The sequence below is a fragment of the Stegodyphus dumicola genome, chromosome 6 (assembly GCF_044657685.1).
Source record: "Stegodyphus dumicola isolate Sdum_Otavi_A_Nest chromosome 6, ASM4465768v1".
Classification (NCBI taxonomy): domain Eukaryota; kingdom Metazoa; phylum Arthropoda; class Arachnida; order Araneae; family Eresidae; genus Stegodyphus; species Stegodyphus dumicola.
Genome location: NC_140773.1, coordinates 229,754,431 through 229,775,372, shown reverse-complemented (window position 1 = coordinate 229,775,372; position 20,942 = coordinate 229,754,431). Strand labels below are relative to the sequence as shown.

The window sequence follows — 20,942 nt, the reverse complement described above, 5'->3', positions numbered from 1 at the left end:
ATTCAGTTCAATAGCAATGTCGCAAAATAATTTTAAAATGAGCCTATCTTTAGAATTTCCGATACACAGCTCCGCGCGCTGTAGATAAAAAGGTCTCCCCCCCCCAGTAGAGTGCTCGCTTTGAAATCCTTGAGTTTGTTAATCAAAAATTCTTTAAAGTTTTACAAAATATGAAATCGATCATAAAACAAATTCTAAATTTCAAATTGGGTCTTCCACATGCCCATATTAGTAGGACGATTACGTCACTCAAAATTCGATGGCTCTATTTATCGTTGTTTTATCACAATGCGAGAAATAGACATACAGTTATGCAGATTTTTCATTATTTAATTTCTTCAAATATAATGCAGGACTCTATCTTTGGGTGGCAACAGTTTGAAAAGTGAAATGGACATTTATAGTGATTCGACGCAAAATCGCAAAACGAAAACAATAGTCCTTCAGGGACAAAGCCCCTTTGCACTAATAAAAATCTTTTGGCAGAATCAATCACCGATATAAAACTCAAGGTTTGCCACAGGAAAACATACAAGCGGAAACCACAACCAAATCAAAATCGCGCCAAATTAAAAACTCTCGCCAAATTTGGCGCTCACCCCGATTATGGAAAATTAACCAACTTTTCTAATAAAATAAATATATAAAACACTACAGATAAAAAATATTTCCTCCAAAATAGGCACTGGTTCTTAACTAAATTTGCATAGGCAACTTTTTCTTCCCTTTTGGATTTATAAGGGCATCAAGCGTGAAAATTAGAATTTTCTTTCTCTTTTACAAATGAGATGGTTGTTTGAAAAAATGCCCTCAGATGTGAGAAACTTTCTTGTGAAGCTACAGCATGAAAAGAAATCTTAAGTAGCTTGAAAATATCGGTACAGGTTTTGCAACTGTACAGGCCATAATTGAAAATTACAAGTCAGATGTGCTCAACAAATCTGGGAATGGTCGTCCAAGGAAAACTCTTGTAGGAAAAGTAAAAAAAAAAAAAAAAAAAAATCTAAATTTAAGCCCTCTAAAATTAACTGAACAAAAAGGTCAGTCCAGAAACTAAGCGTAAAATTCTTCGGTCAGCGGATTTAGTGGCAGAGGTCACACAAGAAAACCTCTGATCTCAGATTAAAATTGGGAAAACGACTAGATTTTGCAATTAAATACATAAACAAAAACATAAACAAAGAACATATACAAATACATAAAGATTAACATAAACAAAGACCTTTTTTAAAATTTTTGAAAGAAATTGCTTTTTAGGGATAAATAAGTTCAATGTTTCCAAAGCGATGGTCATGGAAAGATTTGGCGACGAAAAAGTAAAAAAATTAAACTAGAGAATTTGATGCGAACTGTTAAACATGGTGGAGGCAGCGTCATGGTTTCGGGTTCAATGGCAGCGTTTGGAGCAGATAAATTAGTTTTCATAGGATAGCATAGTTTTTACTATATAGTACATCATAGTGTTCACTATAGATCAGTTCACGCACTTGAAATTATTACTAGGTAATCCACCAGCAATCATCTGTTGAAAAAATTTGGACTAAGAAACATTTTGGTCTTTCAACGAGATAATGACCCAAAGCATAACTATTATTAGGGAGTAGCTTGTTAAGAATTGTTAGGGAAAGTAACCCCCGTCCAGGCGGTATAGTGGTTAGGAGGGGTCTACTGCGGTACCGAAAGACCTAGATTTGAATTCCAGAGAAGGCATGAAAGTTTCTGAATTATTGTCCGTGCGGCATGCAGGTACTCTAAGTATGCGGCGAGCCGAAAGTCCTCTCGAAAGTTTCGTGGCAGTGAAAGAAGGGTGGGAGATCCTCGGACCCGTCTTCCTGGAGTGATCTCCATCAAAATTAGGGGCTGAACTGAGCGAAGTCGTACTGTATGGTGCTCAAGAGTCTTGCCGATGAGGGCGTAATCTTGGACTCTTCTCCACGATGAAGACCGTGACCTTGTTCTGATGTTAGTGTCAGAAAAGTGAGATAAGTCATACAACAGTGATTAGTACTCAATCAAATGCATTCACCACCTCAGTAACCAGACTTAAATCCTATAAAACGAATATAGGATGAACTTGATTGCCTTGTAATAATACACTAGCGGAGTGAGCCAGCATATTATTACAAAGAAAGAAGCTCTGAAGAGTGGAACTGAACGAGCCATGTTCTGAAAACATATCATATACGACAACAAACTTGGTTCTATCGATGCCAGACAGACTTTACGCACTGGTACATGTAAAAGGTGAACCAATGCGGTATTAACATCATTTTTTTATTAATTTAAGTAAATGAATTATTTCTTTCGCTATATTTATACTTTTGTAACACGCAAATTATCGATTTTTTGTAATATTTTGTTGAAATTAAGATACAATAACACGCCGGGGGGCCCCTTGACTCAAGGACCCCATTCCGGATATGAATTCCTGCCGTATTTACAGGATTCCTTGCCAGTGGGGTTTAATTTACATTGGTCAAACTAAGACAGTCTTAAAATTTCGCTTTAAAGATAATGAGGCATATGTTAGAAAAAAGGAAACACAGAAGTCTTCTGTTACCCAACATTGTTGGTCCGAAAATCACACTTTCAATTTTTCTGCAGCCAAAATTATTCAAAAAAACATCTTCCATTGGTGAATTGCATTTTATAGAGGCATTTCACATTCAAAAAAATTTTTCTGTTCTAGTTAACCACCCTAATTCCAATCCATCTTTGCCTTTAAGGAAATTATGTTTTAGTTCTCGTTTCAGTAACAGATGGCGCCAGTAGCTTAACTCCTGTCCAGTCTTTTTTATCTTATCTAATCACTATATCTTACCTCGTTCATTTGCGCTTCTGTAGCTGAGGATGGATGATGGTTTGGTAAAAGCATCGAAACTAGTCCTGTGAAAATTTGAAAATATAACGTTGACTTGTGTTGTTTCACTTCTAAATTAATTTTGTTGAAACTCAACGAACTAGGGTTTATTTTCTTTATTAGATATAAATTTATGCCTCAGGAGTTTATTACGATGCATTTATTTACTTCTTTACCTTTTAAATTACCAATATAAATGCAAAAAATTTGTTTTGATGATCTCGTGTAGACTTTTGATACTGCGTATATCCTAAGCCACGCTTTTCAGACACTATCACAAGTTGAATTTTGTGATTGACAAATCGCAACGGAACATATATAGAAGTGACATTTTCTTTTCCCGTACTGTAGCTTCCATTTGTATACCTAAAACTAACTGTTCTAAAACAAATATGCTATTAAATAACGTGCAGTCGTTCCCAGAAATAGGATGAAAGAGTAATTCTGATAAATCAGATGCACTTACCTGTTTGTCTATAATTGCGCAGGCTCCAGGAACTTTATCCATGCCTCTAATAAAATTATGGAGATCATTTGCTGTCAGTTCATTAAATTTAATCTGCGAAAAAAATCAATAAATTATTAACATGTGTTTAAATTATAAAACGTTGATTAAAGTTATAATAGCAAGATCATTCAGCCATATGAGATGTTCTTTTCAGAAATGCCTTAGATTAACAAAATAAAACGTAAGATATAATGAATGCTAGAAGTGTCTGTGAGTTTTTCCAGTTTCTGTTATCACTTAATGTCTGTAATTTATCACTCACGTGACCAGGCTATTGGTGAGCATTTCACTAGACTTCAGATTTTTATTTTATTTTCCACACGGATTTGCATAATGCAGGTTTCCAGATTATTTCGATTTGACACGAGTAGGGACTGTTCAATTTATTTCACAGTTTACCTATTCATAGTTTACAGTTTTGAAAATTTATCTGCATTGGTCAAGAAATTGAGTGATTTTAAATCAATAAATGCGCTTGACTTTATTCTTAACTAGCAGCTACGCAGACAGCCTTCGTCTGGCTTTTAAATGTACCGGGAAAATGCCTAAAGGGAACACCAAACTTTAAATTTAAAAACAGCGCAGCAGTTTTCTCTGCGCAGATATGTTCTTCATCAAAAAAAAAAAAAAATTTTTTTTTGTACATAAGCGCAATTCTTTTCAGTTTGCGCCAAGATAAATTTTTGAATTTCTCCGTAAAATTCGCACTAAACTTTACAAAATTTAATCTTTAGGCATAATTTGAGTCGTAGAATCGAAATATGGAAACAAATTCGTATGTTATTTCAGAAAAAGTTTAGAAAATTTAACATAGATATTTGACACAAAATTTTCAGAAAAATTCAGATTTTGTGTCAAAATATTTATGTTAGAACAATGCTATATATAAATCTAATATATATCCTATGTCACGCTTTCGAGACATGAAAAAGCGCAATTTGAATTTTGTCAAACGGCCCAGTAAAACGGGAGATATAGAACGGTCCCATTTTTTTCTTTTGTGGCGCAGTGTACACTTTCAAAAATATAGCTGCAGTTAAAAATAAATTTTCCAAGCAGGCGACTTTTTTATAGCAAAGCAAAGTCGTCGAAAAAGTGAGCGAACAGCCTCTTGTACGAGGTAGCATAATATAAGATAATGGATGATTCATGAATTTTGTAATAAAGACTCTGGTAGAGACTTTTTAAAGTCACCAAAAACGAATTCAGGCAAAAACTTAATGCATAAAAGAAATAATATAAGGTTAAATACCATGCATTGCTCTATTTTGTTGAGAGCTGGCTCATATGAGGCGCCTTCTTCAGTTTGGGGTATTTTGGGAGCTGTTCCGTTTTCAACCATCTTGACGGCTTCAACCTGTATTTTAGAAAGAGCGTTTAATTTCTACATATCACGCCTCTGGAAATAAGCAAATGTCAAGCAATATATACTAGCATAAATGCTACAAAGACAATGATATGGCGGAACTTTCTAAGATGTCTAATAACTCTAAACTGATCAAAGGTATTTTTATATGCGCTTGTGTTCGTAAGCGATTGAATGCGCACAGAACCGATGATAGATTGATAAAATTTATTTTACCAAATTAAACAGTTTACAGTTCTGAAACTTTACATAAAATATTCGTACAGGCTGTTCACAGTATCATAAATTACAATCAGTAGTTACACTTCAAAACTACTGAGAACATCAAACACAACGCTATGCAAAGCGCATCGAAAGAGCGAAGCTAACATGGAGATATCTCAATACTCCGAACTCAACGAAAAGCTAAACAACTACTCCTCAGAAACTGATACTTCCAACGGTCTTGTATAGTTTATTCGCCGAGAAATTTCTAGCACCTTCGACTACTGGAAATCACTGGAAGGCATATGAGGGCCTGATGCGGTTACAGCTACATATGGCATCAATTAAAGTTATTCAGTTACAATACCCGTTATACTTATAGAGGGATACAAAATGTTGCCAAATGTTAGCCATTACAGTTATACGGAGTTCCAATACACATTACAGTTATACACGGATACTCATTCTAATACCCCAAATGCACAGATACCCATTCTAACACCCCAAATGATCGCCATGTTTGGCTACTTTTGGCGATGTGTCACCAACATTATCGCTAGCTTGGCGATATCTCGCCAATTTAACGAGATAGGCATTTACTTAATGTTAAATAGACTTGCCGCTATATCCTTTCTTACTTTTCCGACAAAGCTTAGCTTTTTTATATATTCATGGTACACTATATAAAAAAAAACTATGATTTCAGATATAATTTGACTAAAATTATTTACATATGTACAAAATCCCTCACAGTATTAAAAGCTATAAGTTATTTCTCCCGCCTTCTTAGCATGCCTTCGTAGTGTAGTGGTCTCTAGAGTGACGCCCGAACTAAAAACAGTGGTGAATGATGATTCTCCACCACAAGGATTTGGCGATTGATTCCCCCAAACCCCAGTCGCCCTTTAAAAGGAGGAGTATATAAGGTATTCCTACCGCCTTCTTAGCATGCCTCCGTAGTGTAGTGATCAGCACATTGGGCGCGTATTCCACAGGTCCGTGGTTCGATTCCCGGCGAAGGCGTTGCTCAGTTTTCATCTCTTATACTTCCAATTAACCTAATGTCTCAACAAAATAAGAATTTTATTCATTTTTTTATTCACTCGAAACTTAGTTCAAGAAATAACATTACTTATGGGTATGCCGGAATCTGAACATTTTTCCTGGAGCTAATTTACCAATATTTGCAATTTTTGATAACAAAATTGATTATAGACTATTCGTGAAGCTAACCACGGTACAGGGTTAGTGGTGATGATGGATTTTTAAAGCAAAATGGTCAAACAAATATAAGAATTGAATATATTCTTACACAAATAGGTAGATCTAAAAATCCTCGAATGAAAGATAACATATACATTGTTGCCAAGATTATTAGACAGAATAATTTTCCTAGGTTCAGAAACAATAGTTTCCAGGTTTTCTTTTTCCTTTTATTGAGTTCTATTATATTCTGTTTCTTTCCCTTTTATGAAATAAAAGTATAAATAATATCTATATATCTTTCTATCTATGTATTACATTTACATAATGCATTTAATACATATTACATTTAGTACAATTTTAGAATTTTTCTATGATGGTTCAATACTACTTCTAAATCATTAACTTATATTTTGATACAGATGTGCAAGGCAGGGACTTGTAGATGACCCTTGTATGCTTATGGCACATGTAAGAACCCGGGAAACAGTTCGACAAACTGGATAAGAGAATGGTTCGACAAGAAATGACTTCGCTACTGTTCATTAGTTTTGGCTTGTATTGTTACTGTACATTAGTACCAATTACATCTATTTCATTAGTTTTAGAACGAGATAATGGTTACCTAATGGCATGATTGAAGTTAAGTGCGTAAGTAATTAAGTTAAGTCGTTTACGTTGAACAGCAGTGGCGCAGTCCCAGTTACCCATAGTGTTGAATTAACCGAATTGCTATGTCCTATTCAAAACAAATATTGAAGTTTTGTTGTATTTTAAGCCGGAATGAAACTTAAAATACACTGATTTCCAACGAACTTTCGGAAATTAATTTTAATAATAAACTTTACAGCTTTGCATTTCTTTCGATAATATATTTAACAAATACTAGATTCATTTTAAAGAAATAGTACCACAGCTTTGATCCCTTCCGGATACAGAAACCTGTTGTATAAACTGTCAACGGTGTCATTTGGGTCCACATCACACTCTCGTTGAAGTAATATGGGTCCAGTGTCGAGTCCGTCGTCTGCCCAAAATACTGATAATCCAGCCTTTTTGTCTCCTCTTATCAGAGTCCTGTAATGTATAAAACACAAATACAAACGCTAAAATAAAAGCAGACCCAGACAACTCTCCGTCAATAAATAGTAAATTGTAGTAGAAACACCACGTAATATCAATTAAAGCCATACGGAAAACAGTTACAAAAACTTATTAGTTGGGTATGTTACAAATTAATTAAGTTTGAAATTGTATCAATAAAAATGCTCAGTTAAGAATAAACAGAAGCTGACCTCTAAGAGCGTTGATTACCGGTTTGTGGTCCCCGTACCGCCCCTCGAGAGCGATGTGGAAAACTTCAATAGATAATTAGACAAAGTTTTACCAAAGAACATTGGATAACGCACAAACAGTTGATCAACACTAAGTAACTAGTGTCACTAGGTAACTGGTGACACTAGTACTAGTCACACTAGGTAACTGGTGATCAACGTATTGGGCTAGGTTATTGGGGTATAACCTAGCCGAAAACGGTTATTGGGTCACCAATGTGTTATGAGCAGAAATTATTTTTAAAAAATGTTTATTGTTTTCCTGTCTCTCAATTTGTTTAATTATCTCAGAGCGATTAAATTAAAAAGATAAATTACAGATCTTATGCTTTGATGAATGGCAGTTCTCTGAAAACTAGCCATTTGAGAAGCCACACGAAAGATAAATTGGAGATTTTATGCTTTACGCAATGGCAACATTTGATAATTTGCATGGATGATAATTGCATGCTAGTGTAATGTAGCACAGTTGTATCGTAACGTAACAGTTAAAGTTCTTTAAATATTTCCTAAGAAAGTTTCTAATATCAGAATTATAAAAAAAGGGACACAGGTAATAGCTAAGGTCGCTGGCCATGGTTAACCTCTGGGCTGATGTGCACAAAGGTGTGATATTGCATATTCCTTGTGTGGCAATACTCCCCAAAGCTGGTGGATGATAAATGCCTTATAGTTAATGTAACTGTAACATAATGTTACATAAGTTCCAAAAAAGTGTTTTATATGACAAATTTCGATGATATTTAACAAGATAAATATCACAATATAAATTTATGTAATTAGCAATCGAAAGACACTTTGGAGAGATTCCTTGGGGATGTTTCCAACATCCAATACTGAAGGGCACTCCTAAGGCCATTGATCACCGAACTGTGGTACGGTAATCAATGTCCTTGGGTACAATCAATGGCCTGTGGTACTGTGGTACGGCGATCAATGCCCTGTGGTACTGTGGCAAATCAACGGCCTGTGGGTATTCTGGTACGGTGATTTATGGCCTGTGGGTTACCTCTGTGGGTTGATTTTGGTATTACTCTGTGGCTTGACCTTGGTATTGCATCTTTCATGCTGGGGTGGCACTTATCAAAGCTACTGTCTGATAGATTCGTAGTGCCGTGATGTGACTTACGTCACTTGTCTGACAGTAACATCAGCACAAGCCCACGAAATTCATCATGGTGAGGAGTGCAAGATTGTGCCTATCGTTGGCAACAGCATTGAGCACCCTACAGGAGACAGTGTGACTTTGTTCACTTCCGCCCCCAATTTTGATGGAGAGCACCTCGGGGAGGGAAGTCCGAGGGTCGCATCGAGTCGAGGACACCTATTCTGCTATCACCAACCTCTCGAGAGGATTTTCGACTGCACCGCATATTTAGAGTGCCTCCCATGACACACAGACACTATACATTTACAAACATCCGTACCTTCTCCGGGATTGGAACCTGGGCCTTCCGGTTCGGCAGTCAACATCGCTAACCACTGTTCCGATTGGGCGGCTAGATCCTGACTAGGTAATGCCACTGTACCATAACTTAATGACACCTAATCCAACTCTTTTAAAAGTTTAGAAGTACTCCTTTAGGTTGGTATTAACACTAATATGTACAGCCAATAATGATTGTTGCCATTGGTGAGTTTTCTACGGTGGGTTTTTAATAAGCTTGTAGAGACATTAGGCATATTTTTGGAACCAGAAGAATTGAAAAATTAGCAACGCCTTTGCCGGGAATCGAAACACAGACCTCTGGAATACGCGCCGAGGGTGCAGACCACCACACCACGAAGGCATGCCAAGAAGGCGGGAGAAATTCCTTAAAAGCTTAATGTCACAGAATAAATTAAGTAAAATAGATTACCAATTAATTGAGGAAACGCCTCGATGCTTCGGTAGAAGCGATGGATGATAGCATATAGACTGATGACGCGGATGGTTGATAACTTCCATTGGTATAAATTGTGTACAAAATGGCAACACATTCAAGTCTGCCTCCACGGATTTATACTGGTCTATAACTTCCTTGATTGGCTGACCTTTGAGCCTCCATCTTGGTATTTTAAAAACAGCTGTGCCGTCTTTACTGGCAATTGATGCTAGATAGAAAATAAAACGTTTAGATTAGAAAATAACAAAAACAATTTATAAAATTATTACTGAAAAAGGTATCTGAGAGCTTCCAGACTCGATATTAAGCCCCAAAAGGCTTTTTTCATATGTACACGCATACACATTTCGAAAGCATTTGGACTAATGCCCCTTCGGGATAAAAATATTTAATAACAGCATAGCTTCAAAATTTCCGATAGATAGTCTCTCGCGCTTTAGAAATGTCCGAGATTTTATGTGTCTAGCAAAAAAAGTGTTAATTTGGTAACACTTTATGCAAATGGACAGATGCAGAGCACAATAACACAATGTAACTGAAACTAGCTTACCCACTATATTTTGCTGAGCATCCATAGAGATAGGTATACATAATACAGAACTCTGAAATTAAAAGGCCGAAGGCGAAATATATTTGGGTATGTATTCATCTCCTCACATCGATAATTGTTAACATAAATTAAAAAACTATAAAAATAATAGTATTTGTAACCTTGCTCATGAAGTCCGAAATCCGTCAAACTGACAGTTCTCGTAAATCTAGTGTTAAAGCAATTACGGGATCATATACCTCTAAAGAAGAAGTTAAATATTGTAAAAGTGTACAGCCTATTTTAAAAGATGTTAGTAATTATGAAAGCTGTGTTTACCCAGTGGGTCTTCTCTTTTCCCCTTGTCTGGTATAGTAAAAACTCCAACAATCTTGTGGCCATCTTCTTTCAGCTGCTTGTAGACGCTGCTGGCGAAGATGCTCTGTCCAATGATAGCTATCCTCATGTCGTGTAACTTGCGCTAAAAAGGAATATTAACTTGTTATCACAAGATTTTATTTAACCCTTTCCGGCATACTACCTTTTAAAGTTGGAATTTTGATTTAAAAAAAAAAAAAAAAAAAAAAAAGGTAGGCAGTCTAATTAGGCCCAGAGGAGTACACAAGTAAAATTTTGTGAAGATAGCACTTATCGTTTAATTCTGCGGGTGTGCCCAAAGTGGCACACTGATTGAATATTTTCAATGACAGTAACACTTTCAGTCTTGTTTGAAAATTTGACATGGATTTTACTAAAGTAAGACAGCTTTAAATCAGAGATCCAAGAGAGGTCGGTATTCACTCCATTCACAGTTCATGTTTATGAAATTTTAAAGGGATCACTGGGAGTTCGATTCGGGGTTGATAGTAGAATGGATTGGACATGGATCAGGGGTTCCGGGATGGAAAAATATTTGATGCACAAATGTATAAATTAACTTTTGGTACCACTGGGCAAAAAGAAGTTAGCACAATAAGATTCTACTAAGATTTTCAAATGTAAAAACGTGGCGGTCTATTTAGCCCCAGCGCCATTTAAACTTTTAAATTCCTGATAATTCTACAACTATTCCGTGTACATTAACTAAAGACATATAAATTTTAACCGGAACATAAGAACAAAATAATTCAATCATTTTTAAGGCAAAAAAAAGCACAGTTGTTTACTAAAAATATAAGACGAAAAACATACAACTCAAGGAACCGGGTAAGGGTGAGTTTATGTATATATATGCAGTTTTGTATGTATATAGATACCAAATATATAAATATATCTATATATATACAAAATTTGAGCGTTCAACGACTAATCGTTTTTGAGTTTTGCGAAATACATACCAACATACAGACGTCACAAAAAAAACACGTTCTGAATCAATTTTAAATTCATTACACAATCCGTTTTGGAAAAAATAATGTTTTATTCTGTTCCTACATATCTATGTCACGAAAAAGAATCGTTCAAATGGGTTTCGAGAGCGTCGAAATAGATAATTTCTTTGAAATATGATGCCCGAAATTTTTTCGATTACAATACTCCCTTTTCTTCGTACAAGGAAGTAAAAAGTACAGCCGTTATATTAGCATTGCTTTTCTTTGGTTCGGAAAAAAACGTTCCATAAAATGAAGAATTAATAACGTAGTAGCTGTTGTCATGTGAAATAAACAGGTAATTATAATTAGTAATTAAAATTGTAAATAGTAATTAAAATTGTAATAGCAAAGCTGAATTATACTTATAATTAGTAATTAAAATTGTAATTAGTAATTAAAATTGTAAATAGTAATTAAACTTGTAATTAATAATTAAATTTGTAAACATTGATTAAAATTGTAATTAGTAATTAAAACTGTAATAGCAAAGCTAATGTTCCGTATTTAAACACCCATGATTATTTATGTATAGGATTCCGCTAGTGCAGGGTTTCTTAAACATTTTTCACTCGCGACCCCCAGGATCCCATAATACTATTTACAAAAATTTTGTGGGACACCATAAGTATTGCACAAATCCGACTCACGCGTCAGTGAAACTGTCAATTTTTTCACTTACACTGTAATATACTATTGCAGTTTTAGGTCTCATTAACTTATTTTCTAATTTTGAGATATAGAACAATGTGAAAATTTTAATAAGTAATAGACGAAATGACAGTGTCACGTGCAAAGCAAGGAAAATAAACGTTTATGTTATAAAAAGAAGGAATCGAAACGTTTCCGTTTTTTTCTTTGTCTTTATTGCCTTATCTTTATTATTTTTCAGATACATTGTATAAAAATATTTGGCAACTGTAAAACTATTAAAATAATTTAAAGAAATATCAATACTGCTAAAATTTTTTGAGATCTACAGTTTAAGAAACCCTGCGCTAGTGCAATACCTCAAGATACCAAAAATATTATTTTCAAGTAAAAAAGTAAAGATTTCTTGTTTCCATCTTAATTCACAGTTCAGGTCCACCAGCGGCAGAGCGGTAAAGTCCCTGAACGCTGGTAGTTCGGTTCGAGGTTCGAATCCCACGAATGACCTGGCAGCATGGGCGTTTTCATGGTTTTCCCCATGCGTAACGTGTTAATACGAGATTGTTTCCCTTAGAAAGTCCTCCACGAAGGCATTCCTCCCTTCCGTGTAGTGCCTTAGGACGGAACACGTAAATGGTAATAATAATAATAATTCGCGATTCAGCCGTTCAACCATTGGTGCACCTAAAGAAAGAGAGATCGGAGTCTCCAGTCTCTATTTATCATTTCTCCCGCATTAAAGCTAATCTATGATTGTAATTTATTAAACTTTAAATACGGATGAATTTAAGTTTAGCATCCAGTCAAAAAAAAAAAAAGTTAGTGTATGACGACACAAATAAGAGACACCTTTGTGAGATTCTTGATTCTTTCAAAACGCATAGAATGATTTCTTTAAAATGAATAATATTGTAAGGTAGAGTTTTGGTTAGCTTTTTAAGCTGATATGTTACTCTATATCTGTCATTTGCTAATGCAATTTAGAAATTACTCACGACCATGATTAATGTTCTGGGTGTTTATTTTTGCAATTCACGATATTCAAAAATTTTTAACAAATTTCAAATCCGATATTTTTGAAAAACAATTTTAAATTTTATTTAAAAAATTTTTAAGACTATCTGTTTAGTTTGTAAACGTTTGAATAAAAATTCGAAGAATTATAATTGACACTGTTCGAAATATACTGATAAACTATTAAAGTGCAAATAATATTGTACCTGGATTTAGTCGGTTATTAAGCAATATACGTGAAATATAATAAACTAAAGAAAAGAAGTGTATTATTTAAAAGCAGCTCTTTAGAAACAAGCGGGGGGTAAAAAACAGGAAGCATGAAAGGAACTAATTAAAATAATACCTGTAAAAGAGCAAAAGAAGGGACTGAACAAACTTCACAACACTTGGTGGTTTCTCAGACAAACAATGGTTTATTTCGTGAATGAACAGCAATTAACGAGGAAACATTCTGCTTCGCCTGAGATAACGACGGTGCTAAGGTCATTTAATATTATCGCTTTGCAGATGATGTAATAATCATGCACCGATCACGTTTCTAAGCATTTTTTTCCATACAGAAAGTACGTTTTTATTTTAAAGTACTGAAGAGTGATGCGCCGATAAGGTTTCAATAAAAGTTTTCAGATAAAGGAGAATATGCATTTCCATAAAAACTGATAGGTATTTTGACGTTAGAAAAGTCTTGAGCGGAATGCTTCCAAAGTTGTTTTCCCCGTTACGTTACATTACGTTACCATGCAATTTATCATCCACGCGATTCTATATGTGTTGCCAATGCGTAATTCATATTCTGTGGGGGCTTTCGAATTGGCAGTTCTAGAGACGCAGAATTATAGATATCCCATGACCAACCTCTCATCTAAAAAAACATCTCTTTAGACACCATTCTAGTTGAAATGGTGCAAATAACAAAAGAGAAACTTCACGATAAAAAAAATAATATATAGACTGCTTAAAAATAAAAAGAAACTGCAAAAGAAAGAAATTCATTAGAGACAATAATCCAACCAAAATGTATCTAATAAGTTATGTTGACCCTTTGCGGCACAGTATGTCCGGTCTGGACACACCTAAAAATTTCCTTCTGTACGCACAGAAAAATTGAATGAAAAAGGATTTATAGGTTACTATAGGTCACTCTGAACCTTCTTTCTTTACAGTAGATGGCAGCTCAACACAAACCAGTCCATATATTTTAGCGATATTTAGTTTTTTAAGACCCTCATTTTTCAAAGAAATCTTCAATATTTTTTTAGGGTATAAAAGGAATTGTTTGAAAAGAAATTTCTATGTTATTTTTTTGGCTGTATGCTAATCTCCTTATGGTATATTAATTTTAAATTTTTACCTTGAAATCTTGCCTAAAATCAAACGGCGAACCCTAGGTGTGCCCAGACCGGGCTCACCGATAATCTAGGACAACTGAGAGTGTGTGTTCTTTATTTCTCCGCATCTCACCCGTCAGTTCATTGACAACAATGCTCGTTTCAGTACTCTTTTCGAAGCTGTATTCAACCAGTGTGCCACTTTGGGCACACCCACAGAATTAAACGATAAGTGCTATCTTCACAAAATTTTATTTGTGTACTCCTCTGGGCCTAATTAGACTGCCTACCATTTTTTTTTTTTTTTTTCTTCTTTTCTTTTCTTTTTCTTTTCTTTCTTTTTTTTTTTTTTTTTAATCAAAACTCCAACTTGAAAAGGTAGCGTGCCGGAAAGTGTTAATAATGTGGAAATACAATTATTGTATAGACTTTAATATATATATATTCACAATATATGGCAATGTAAAAATTTAAGAATTATTAATAAATACTAGACATGGGCGGACGTGGGCAGAACCGATTAATCCTAATGGTAGAGGGATGAAGCATCGTCCTACTAAGCTAAATTTCAATTTATCTTCCAAATTGAAATATATATAAATGAGCAACTTATTAATATTGCAACTTATTTTGGTTTTCCAAATCTGTAGACTTGCAAATTATACAGTCCTTTAATTTTCCTACAGATTTGGCTTTCCATGGAATTTCTTTTTGAACTGTATTTTGAAGAATTCTGGCATCTAAGTTAGACTTGTAGTTGCTTAATTAATATGTAGTGAATTGACTTTTACTAAATGTAAGTTGTGGCAAATCCTCAATAATACTGTAAGCGACATATCGCTATGTCTAAGATGAAAACAGAAACTTAAGAAGGGTGTACAAAACCATTTCACAGAAGGCGGCACACCTAGTGCTTAGCATTTATGGCAAGAATCAGCCAGCATTTATCGCAAGAATTCAAAGTAGCTAATTCAGTTTGAACTCAAACTAAATAACTACTAGCCGAAAGCTATGCAGATCCGGATCTTAACCAGATAAAGCACATTTGTGATGTCATGAAGCGGCAGCTCAGAGCTCAAACACCACTATGTTGGAATATCTCGACTTTGCGTGACCTATGCTTAGACATTTGGCAAAACCTGTCTCCAGTCATCTACCAATAACCTGTAGCATCCATACTAATGCGAGGTGCAGCTGTTTTGCTGGCCAGAGGCCGTTAACGTATTATTGAGTAGGTGGTCAAAATGTTTTTGGCTCTTATATACCAAATTATTTACTTAATTACTTTAATATTACTAATTATTATAAGCATAGGACAAATTAGTTATCAATTCAAAATTTAACAAACAGTACAAACGTATATAATTTTGCTAGGAATCTAGTAAGAAATCAGAATCATTTTATAAACTCTTTCTATATAGTATACTTCAGTGGTATTTACCTCCCTAAACCAAGGCTATTGAAAATGACCACGATTTCTGAGATTATAAGTAAAGGCCGGGAATAAGCATCACCTCCCTTAGGTGGTCACCTAAAACCGCAGATGGTTCTTAGAGGAGTTCATAATATTTTATGACCGTAGAGAAATTCATGATTACGCAGAGAAGTTTCGATTTTTTTTTTGTTTTGTTTTAAAGAGCTTTAAATAATGTTACAATTTTTCTATTAATTCCATATGTATTCTCAAAATTGGGTTTCTTTAACCCTTTTGGCCCTTAGGCCAAAACACCGAGACGACCTTTCATTCAAACGACCACAAACGTCCGAAATGGCCGAGATTGCGATGTTGTTTTCTTCCCTACGCCTAAGGTATGAAGGAGCAGGTGAATTTCCCCAAATGCATGGTATCAGTTTATTCCAGATAGCTTGACTTGAAAGGCTAACTGAAGCTTCTTTGTTAGGAAGTAAAAAGGATGTAATTCGAAATCTTTACACCTCTTTGTGCGTAATAGACTTGTATAGGAGGAAACGGACGGACGTTTCTGTATTTTAAGCATACAAGTTAGCGAAGGTTTCGATTCTGTAAGGGTTAAAATAATTACCAAGTATCAAAATTTGGAAAATTCTAGTCGCTTGGCTGGTGCGTCACTAAGGGTAAGTGAGAAGGATGAAATGGAGAAAAATATTCACTTAAATTGATCACCGAGATAACGAAACGATTTATGAGTAATAAACGCTCATTGTAATGATTTAAATCTTTATTTTCCTTCTCTAATTATATATCTTAATTACTATAATTTAAAATAAATTTAATTTGTAATGCATTCAACATATAATTACAGACATCTACAGTATTACTGGATATTAATAAAGATGTTTCCACTTCCATATACCTATATTCCGGGTATTTAACACAGGATGTTAGAAGCACCTTTTTTATTAACTGGAGTAATGTTGCAAATGCCTACCATAATTAACTGTATGCATTATTAATTAAATACATTTTAAATAAGAGTGAAGCATGCAGAGTCATTAGGTTATTTTGAAGAAGGAAACGTGAAAATTGTGCATTGCCCTTTACGGAACTCGAACCCTGGACCTTTCGAATATGGGTCGAGGATGCTTCCAAATACATCACGAAGGCATGCGGAAAGATTGGAGACTTTATAAGCTTATACACAAATTGCATGCGAAAAGATTGGAGACTTTGTAAGATTATACATTATAAGCAATACATGAATACCGTATGAGATTTAACTCAAGCGGGAGAATGAGTGAATTCACAAACTCTCGGCATTCTTTGCGCAAAGTTCGATGCCAGTTGAATTCATGACGTGACTTGTGCTTCGTAGTGTGATATTTAACCCTTTCCGGCACGCTACCTTTTCAAGTTGGAGTTTTGATTAAAAAAAAAAAAAAGAAAGAAAGAAAAAAGGTAGGCAGTCTAATTAGGCCCAGAGGAGTACACAAGTAAAATTTTGCGAAGATAGTACTTATCGTTTAACTCTGTGGGTGTGCCCAAAGTGGCACACTGGTTGAATAGAGCTTCGAAAAGAGTACTGAAACGAGCATTGTTGTCAATGAACTGACGGGTGAGATGCGGAGAAACAAAGAACACACACTCTCAGTTGTCCTAGATTATCGGTGAGCCCGGTCTGGGCATACCTAGGGTTTGCCGTTTGATTTTAGGCAAGATTTCAAGGTAAAAATTTAAAATTAATATACCATAAGAAGATTAGCATACAGCCAAAAAAATAACATATAAATTTCTTTTCAAACAATTCCTTTTATACCCTAAAAAAATATTGAAGATTTCTTTGAAAAATGAGGGTCTTAAAAAACTAAACATGGCTAAAATATATGGACTGGTTTGTGTTGAGCTGCCATCTACTGTACAGAAAGAAGGTTCAGAGTGACCTATAGTAACCTATAAATCCTTTTTCATTCAATTTTTCTGTGCGTACAGAAGGAAATTTTTAGGTGTGTCCAGACCGGACACACTGTGCCCAAAGGGTTAAACATTTAAGAAAATCAGGCGCTCCGTCGACTGAGAAATATCGTTAATTACCCGATTCTTAACAGCAGAAAGCTTGTTGCTTTCTGCTGTTAGTTGTTGATATTCCTCGTCAGATAAGTGAAATATACGGCGACAATGCAATGAGTGACAGGAAAGCACAAACATGTGTAAGACGTTCAAAAGAATTTGAGAAAACATCCATGACGAATCCCTTTCCGGCCGGTCATCCGTAAGCCCTTATGATTTTAGATTTTGCGCAATGGCAACACCTGTCACGTCACGTGTATTATAAGCACATGGTAGCATAACATCATGGGAAATTCTAAAATTTTTGGCACGTTTCGAATGTCAAAAACTGGAAAGGGATGGTTTTTGAATTTACCGGAGTTATCATTTATATACTGTTAATTTTATACTGAGGTAGACATTTACCAGCATAATCCATTCACTTTATTGTAAGGAAACTTTATCAGAAAGTTCATCCAAGGTTAGTAAAGAGATAGCAGTGCTTCCTTTCGACAAGCTTCCTTTCAATCAATCATGTTTTATCACTTTCACCTACTTAATATTGAATGTTGATTTATCTGCAAAGAATTGTATCAATTGACCTAGTATATTCATTAGGAACATATCATGTTAGTGTTTTTGATAAAGTTTCGCCTTTCATATCACACTATTTTTCACCTCATTATTTATTCGTTTCAGTCTACTTCTTACAGATAAAATATGATATTATTTTTATTCTCATAGCAAACGCTCAGAAAAATTTTGTTATGTGTTGTTTTAGTCATAAGTGTTAACTTAACACATTTATACAAAACAAAGTCAGAAACTACTTTATTAACTTACTACACAGGTGTATTCAGACTCAATGCACTTAGAACAGCCGATCTGTTAAGAATCATATTCCCGTGTGGGGTTCCACCCTCTTATCTAACAGCTAAATGTGAAGGAGCCTAGTGAAGAGTTTAGTGAATAATCGCTTTAGTTCAGGAATAGAGACGTTTCTCAAAATAAGAGTTAAACTGACGGCCCCTCTCTGAGGGCGTACAGAAAAGCCTCCACTTGGACTTGAACTCAAAATAATAAGAACTAAGACTTAACTAATTCTTAACTGAAGAGATATAGCCGAAACTACCAAAATTCTAAGTAGTTGACCCCTAAATATAGAATAAGTGAAGCTATCAAGGGCCTGTAATACGGCCGAGCGTAGTGACAGCTTGAAGAGACTTAGTCAAAAGGGTAAACGCGCGCTAACTCTGAGGACTAACTCTAAGAAACTCTGAGGCTCTCTCTCGTAGGAAAGTAGGTTAAACTAAAATTAACTGTTAGAAACTTAGGTTAAACTTTACATCTGTATGAAAAACTGTTTCGGTATCAAAAGCTTCTTGAATGGCATCCTTCAAATCATCGCTGTCATTCTAACGCGACTACGAAAATGCTGCTTGTCTTTGGGGTAAAAAGAAATCCGTGTTGGTAGATCTGACGAACACGAAGATGGAAAAGAAGCTGAAATCCTTAGCGGTGAATAACGGTTTGGTAGAAGAACTGTTTGGCCTTCTTGCTAGAACGTAGTTGTGCAAAAACAAAACTTTTCATCTAAGTTTGCCACGGGGTTTTATGGCTTGTTAAACTTGAGTCAACAGGTTAGCATAAAGAACGCCTTTTATCGTGGTTACAGTGTGGTATACCATCTTAAGCAGTGGTCCCTCTCCATCCTAAAATATAGCCAGGGTCGGTAGGCAAGACAATCGGACATTTAAAAGTTCTGTCTATTAGTAGATTTACAATAATAGTTTGCAAATGCAGTTTTGCGTATATAGCGTGGAACTGGAAACTATAGACACTGTTATTCTACAAATCTTGAAAACAGAATTTTACAGATATTTACAACGATGTTTTAACAGTTTTACTTCCAAAAGACAAAATCCGCAGCTGTGTCTTGTTTGAATTTTGAACAAAACTCGGAATTGTGATATTTGGCTTTACAGTTATTAAAATGAATTGCTGTTACTACAGAATTGGTGTTTACAGTCTTTACAGTCATTAATATTTTAGGTCTTTTCAGTCTTGAAAGGTGTTACAACAAATCAGAGTTATCATTTATGTTATTTAATTATCTATATCGCTTTATTTAAAGCTCCATGATTGCCTGGGAGCAACTCACCCTATTTTAGTTCATGACTTGTCGATGGTTTTAATGGATGTAGCCTCGTCGTCATGTGACAGTAGTATAGGTAGTAGCTGAGATCGTCCTGAATTCCACAGCAGTACAAGTCTGTTTCTCTTTTTCTAGATTTGTATGCACCATATGCAGAGGTGGAGCAATGACTTGTGTATGTCGGTGTAGCATAGCTGCAGTTAGCCTTGATTTCGGTGGAGACCTTTGAACAATATTTATACGTCTCTCGACCTGCATCCGTCTTGTCACAAATATCTTCCCATTCTGATATGGCCAGAACACTGGTCATCTGCTTGGGGTGACTAAATTTGAAATGTGGATGTAATGTGTGTAATAATCTGCTATTGCGGCATTCGCTAGTTTAATTCGCGAGCTCATTTCCTTCTACTCTGATATGAGCTTTGACCTATCTCAGCTTAATCCTTCCTTTGCTGTGTGCAGTGAGATGGCGGATGTCAGGCACAATTCTGTTTTTGCATTTAGTTACATGTTATTTACAAAATAGTAGAGAAACTATTGAGTTATTATGGTTTTATTTTCGATGTGCTAGTGCCTCGACTTTAGCTTATAGAGACATTAGGTATTTTTTATAATCGGGAGAGATGAAAAATGAGCAACGCCTTCCCCGGGAATCGAACCACAGACCTCTGGAGTACACCCTCAGCATGCAGACTACTACACCACGAAGGCACGCTAAGAAGGTGGGAGAAATACCTTGTATACACCCCCTTTTAAAGGCCTACTGGGTTTTCTTAGGGGACCCAGTCGCCAAATCCTGGGTGTGGGGAATCAACATCCACCACCCTTTTAGTTCGGGCGCCACTGTAGAGACATTAGGTTATTTCGAGACCGGAGAGATGAAAAATGAGCAACGCCTTCTCCGGGAATCGAACCACGGACCTCTGGAATACGCACCCAGCATGCAGACCACTACACCACAAAAGCACGCTAAGAAGGTGGGAGAAATACTTTATAAGCTTACTTTTTTTCCAAGCAGTCACGTGCACACTGCGGGCTGGTCAGATCATTTTTGACTGACACACTTCC

General features: G+C 35.5%; 1 protein-coding gene across 2 annotated transcripts in view; it reads right to left on the bottom strand.

The window, feature by feature from the left end:
• Nucleotides 1-20,942, bottom strand: part of LOC118182453 (mitochondrial 10-formyltetrahydrofolate dehydrogenase) — a 78,870-nt gene that overhangs the window by 46,871 nt on the left and 11,057 nt on the right. The window contains exons 1-6 of one of the 2 annotated variants that reach the window (XM_035351800.2): nucleotides 13,272-13,393; nucleotides 10,230-10,371; nucleotides 9,335-9,569; nucleotides 7,053-7,218; nucleotides 4,621-4,725; nucleotides 3,327-3,419 (exon numbers count right to left, since the gene is read on the bottom strand). In XM_035351800.2, coding sequence (XP_035207691.1) covers nucleotides 3,327-3,419; nucleotides 4,621-4,725; nucleotides 7,053-7,218; nucleotides 9,335-9,569; nucleotides 10,230-10,356 — 726 coding nt within the window. In that variant the 5' untranslated portion in view covers nucleotides 10,357-10,371; nucleotides 13,272-13,393. Of the gene's footprint in view, nucleotides 1-3,326; nucleotides 3,420-4,620; nucleotides 4,726-7,052; nucleotides 7,219-9,334; nucleotides 9,570-10,229; nucleotides 10,372-13,271; nucleotides 13,394-20,942 lie in introns of those variants that run through there. The other variant, XM_035351799.2, reaches the window with a different exon arrangement.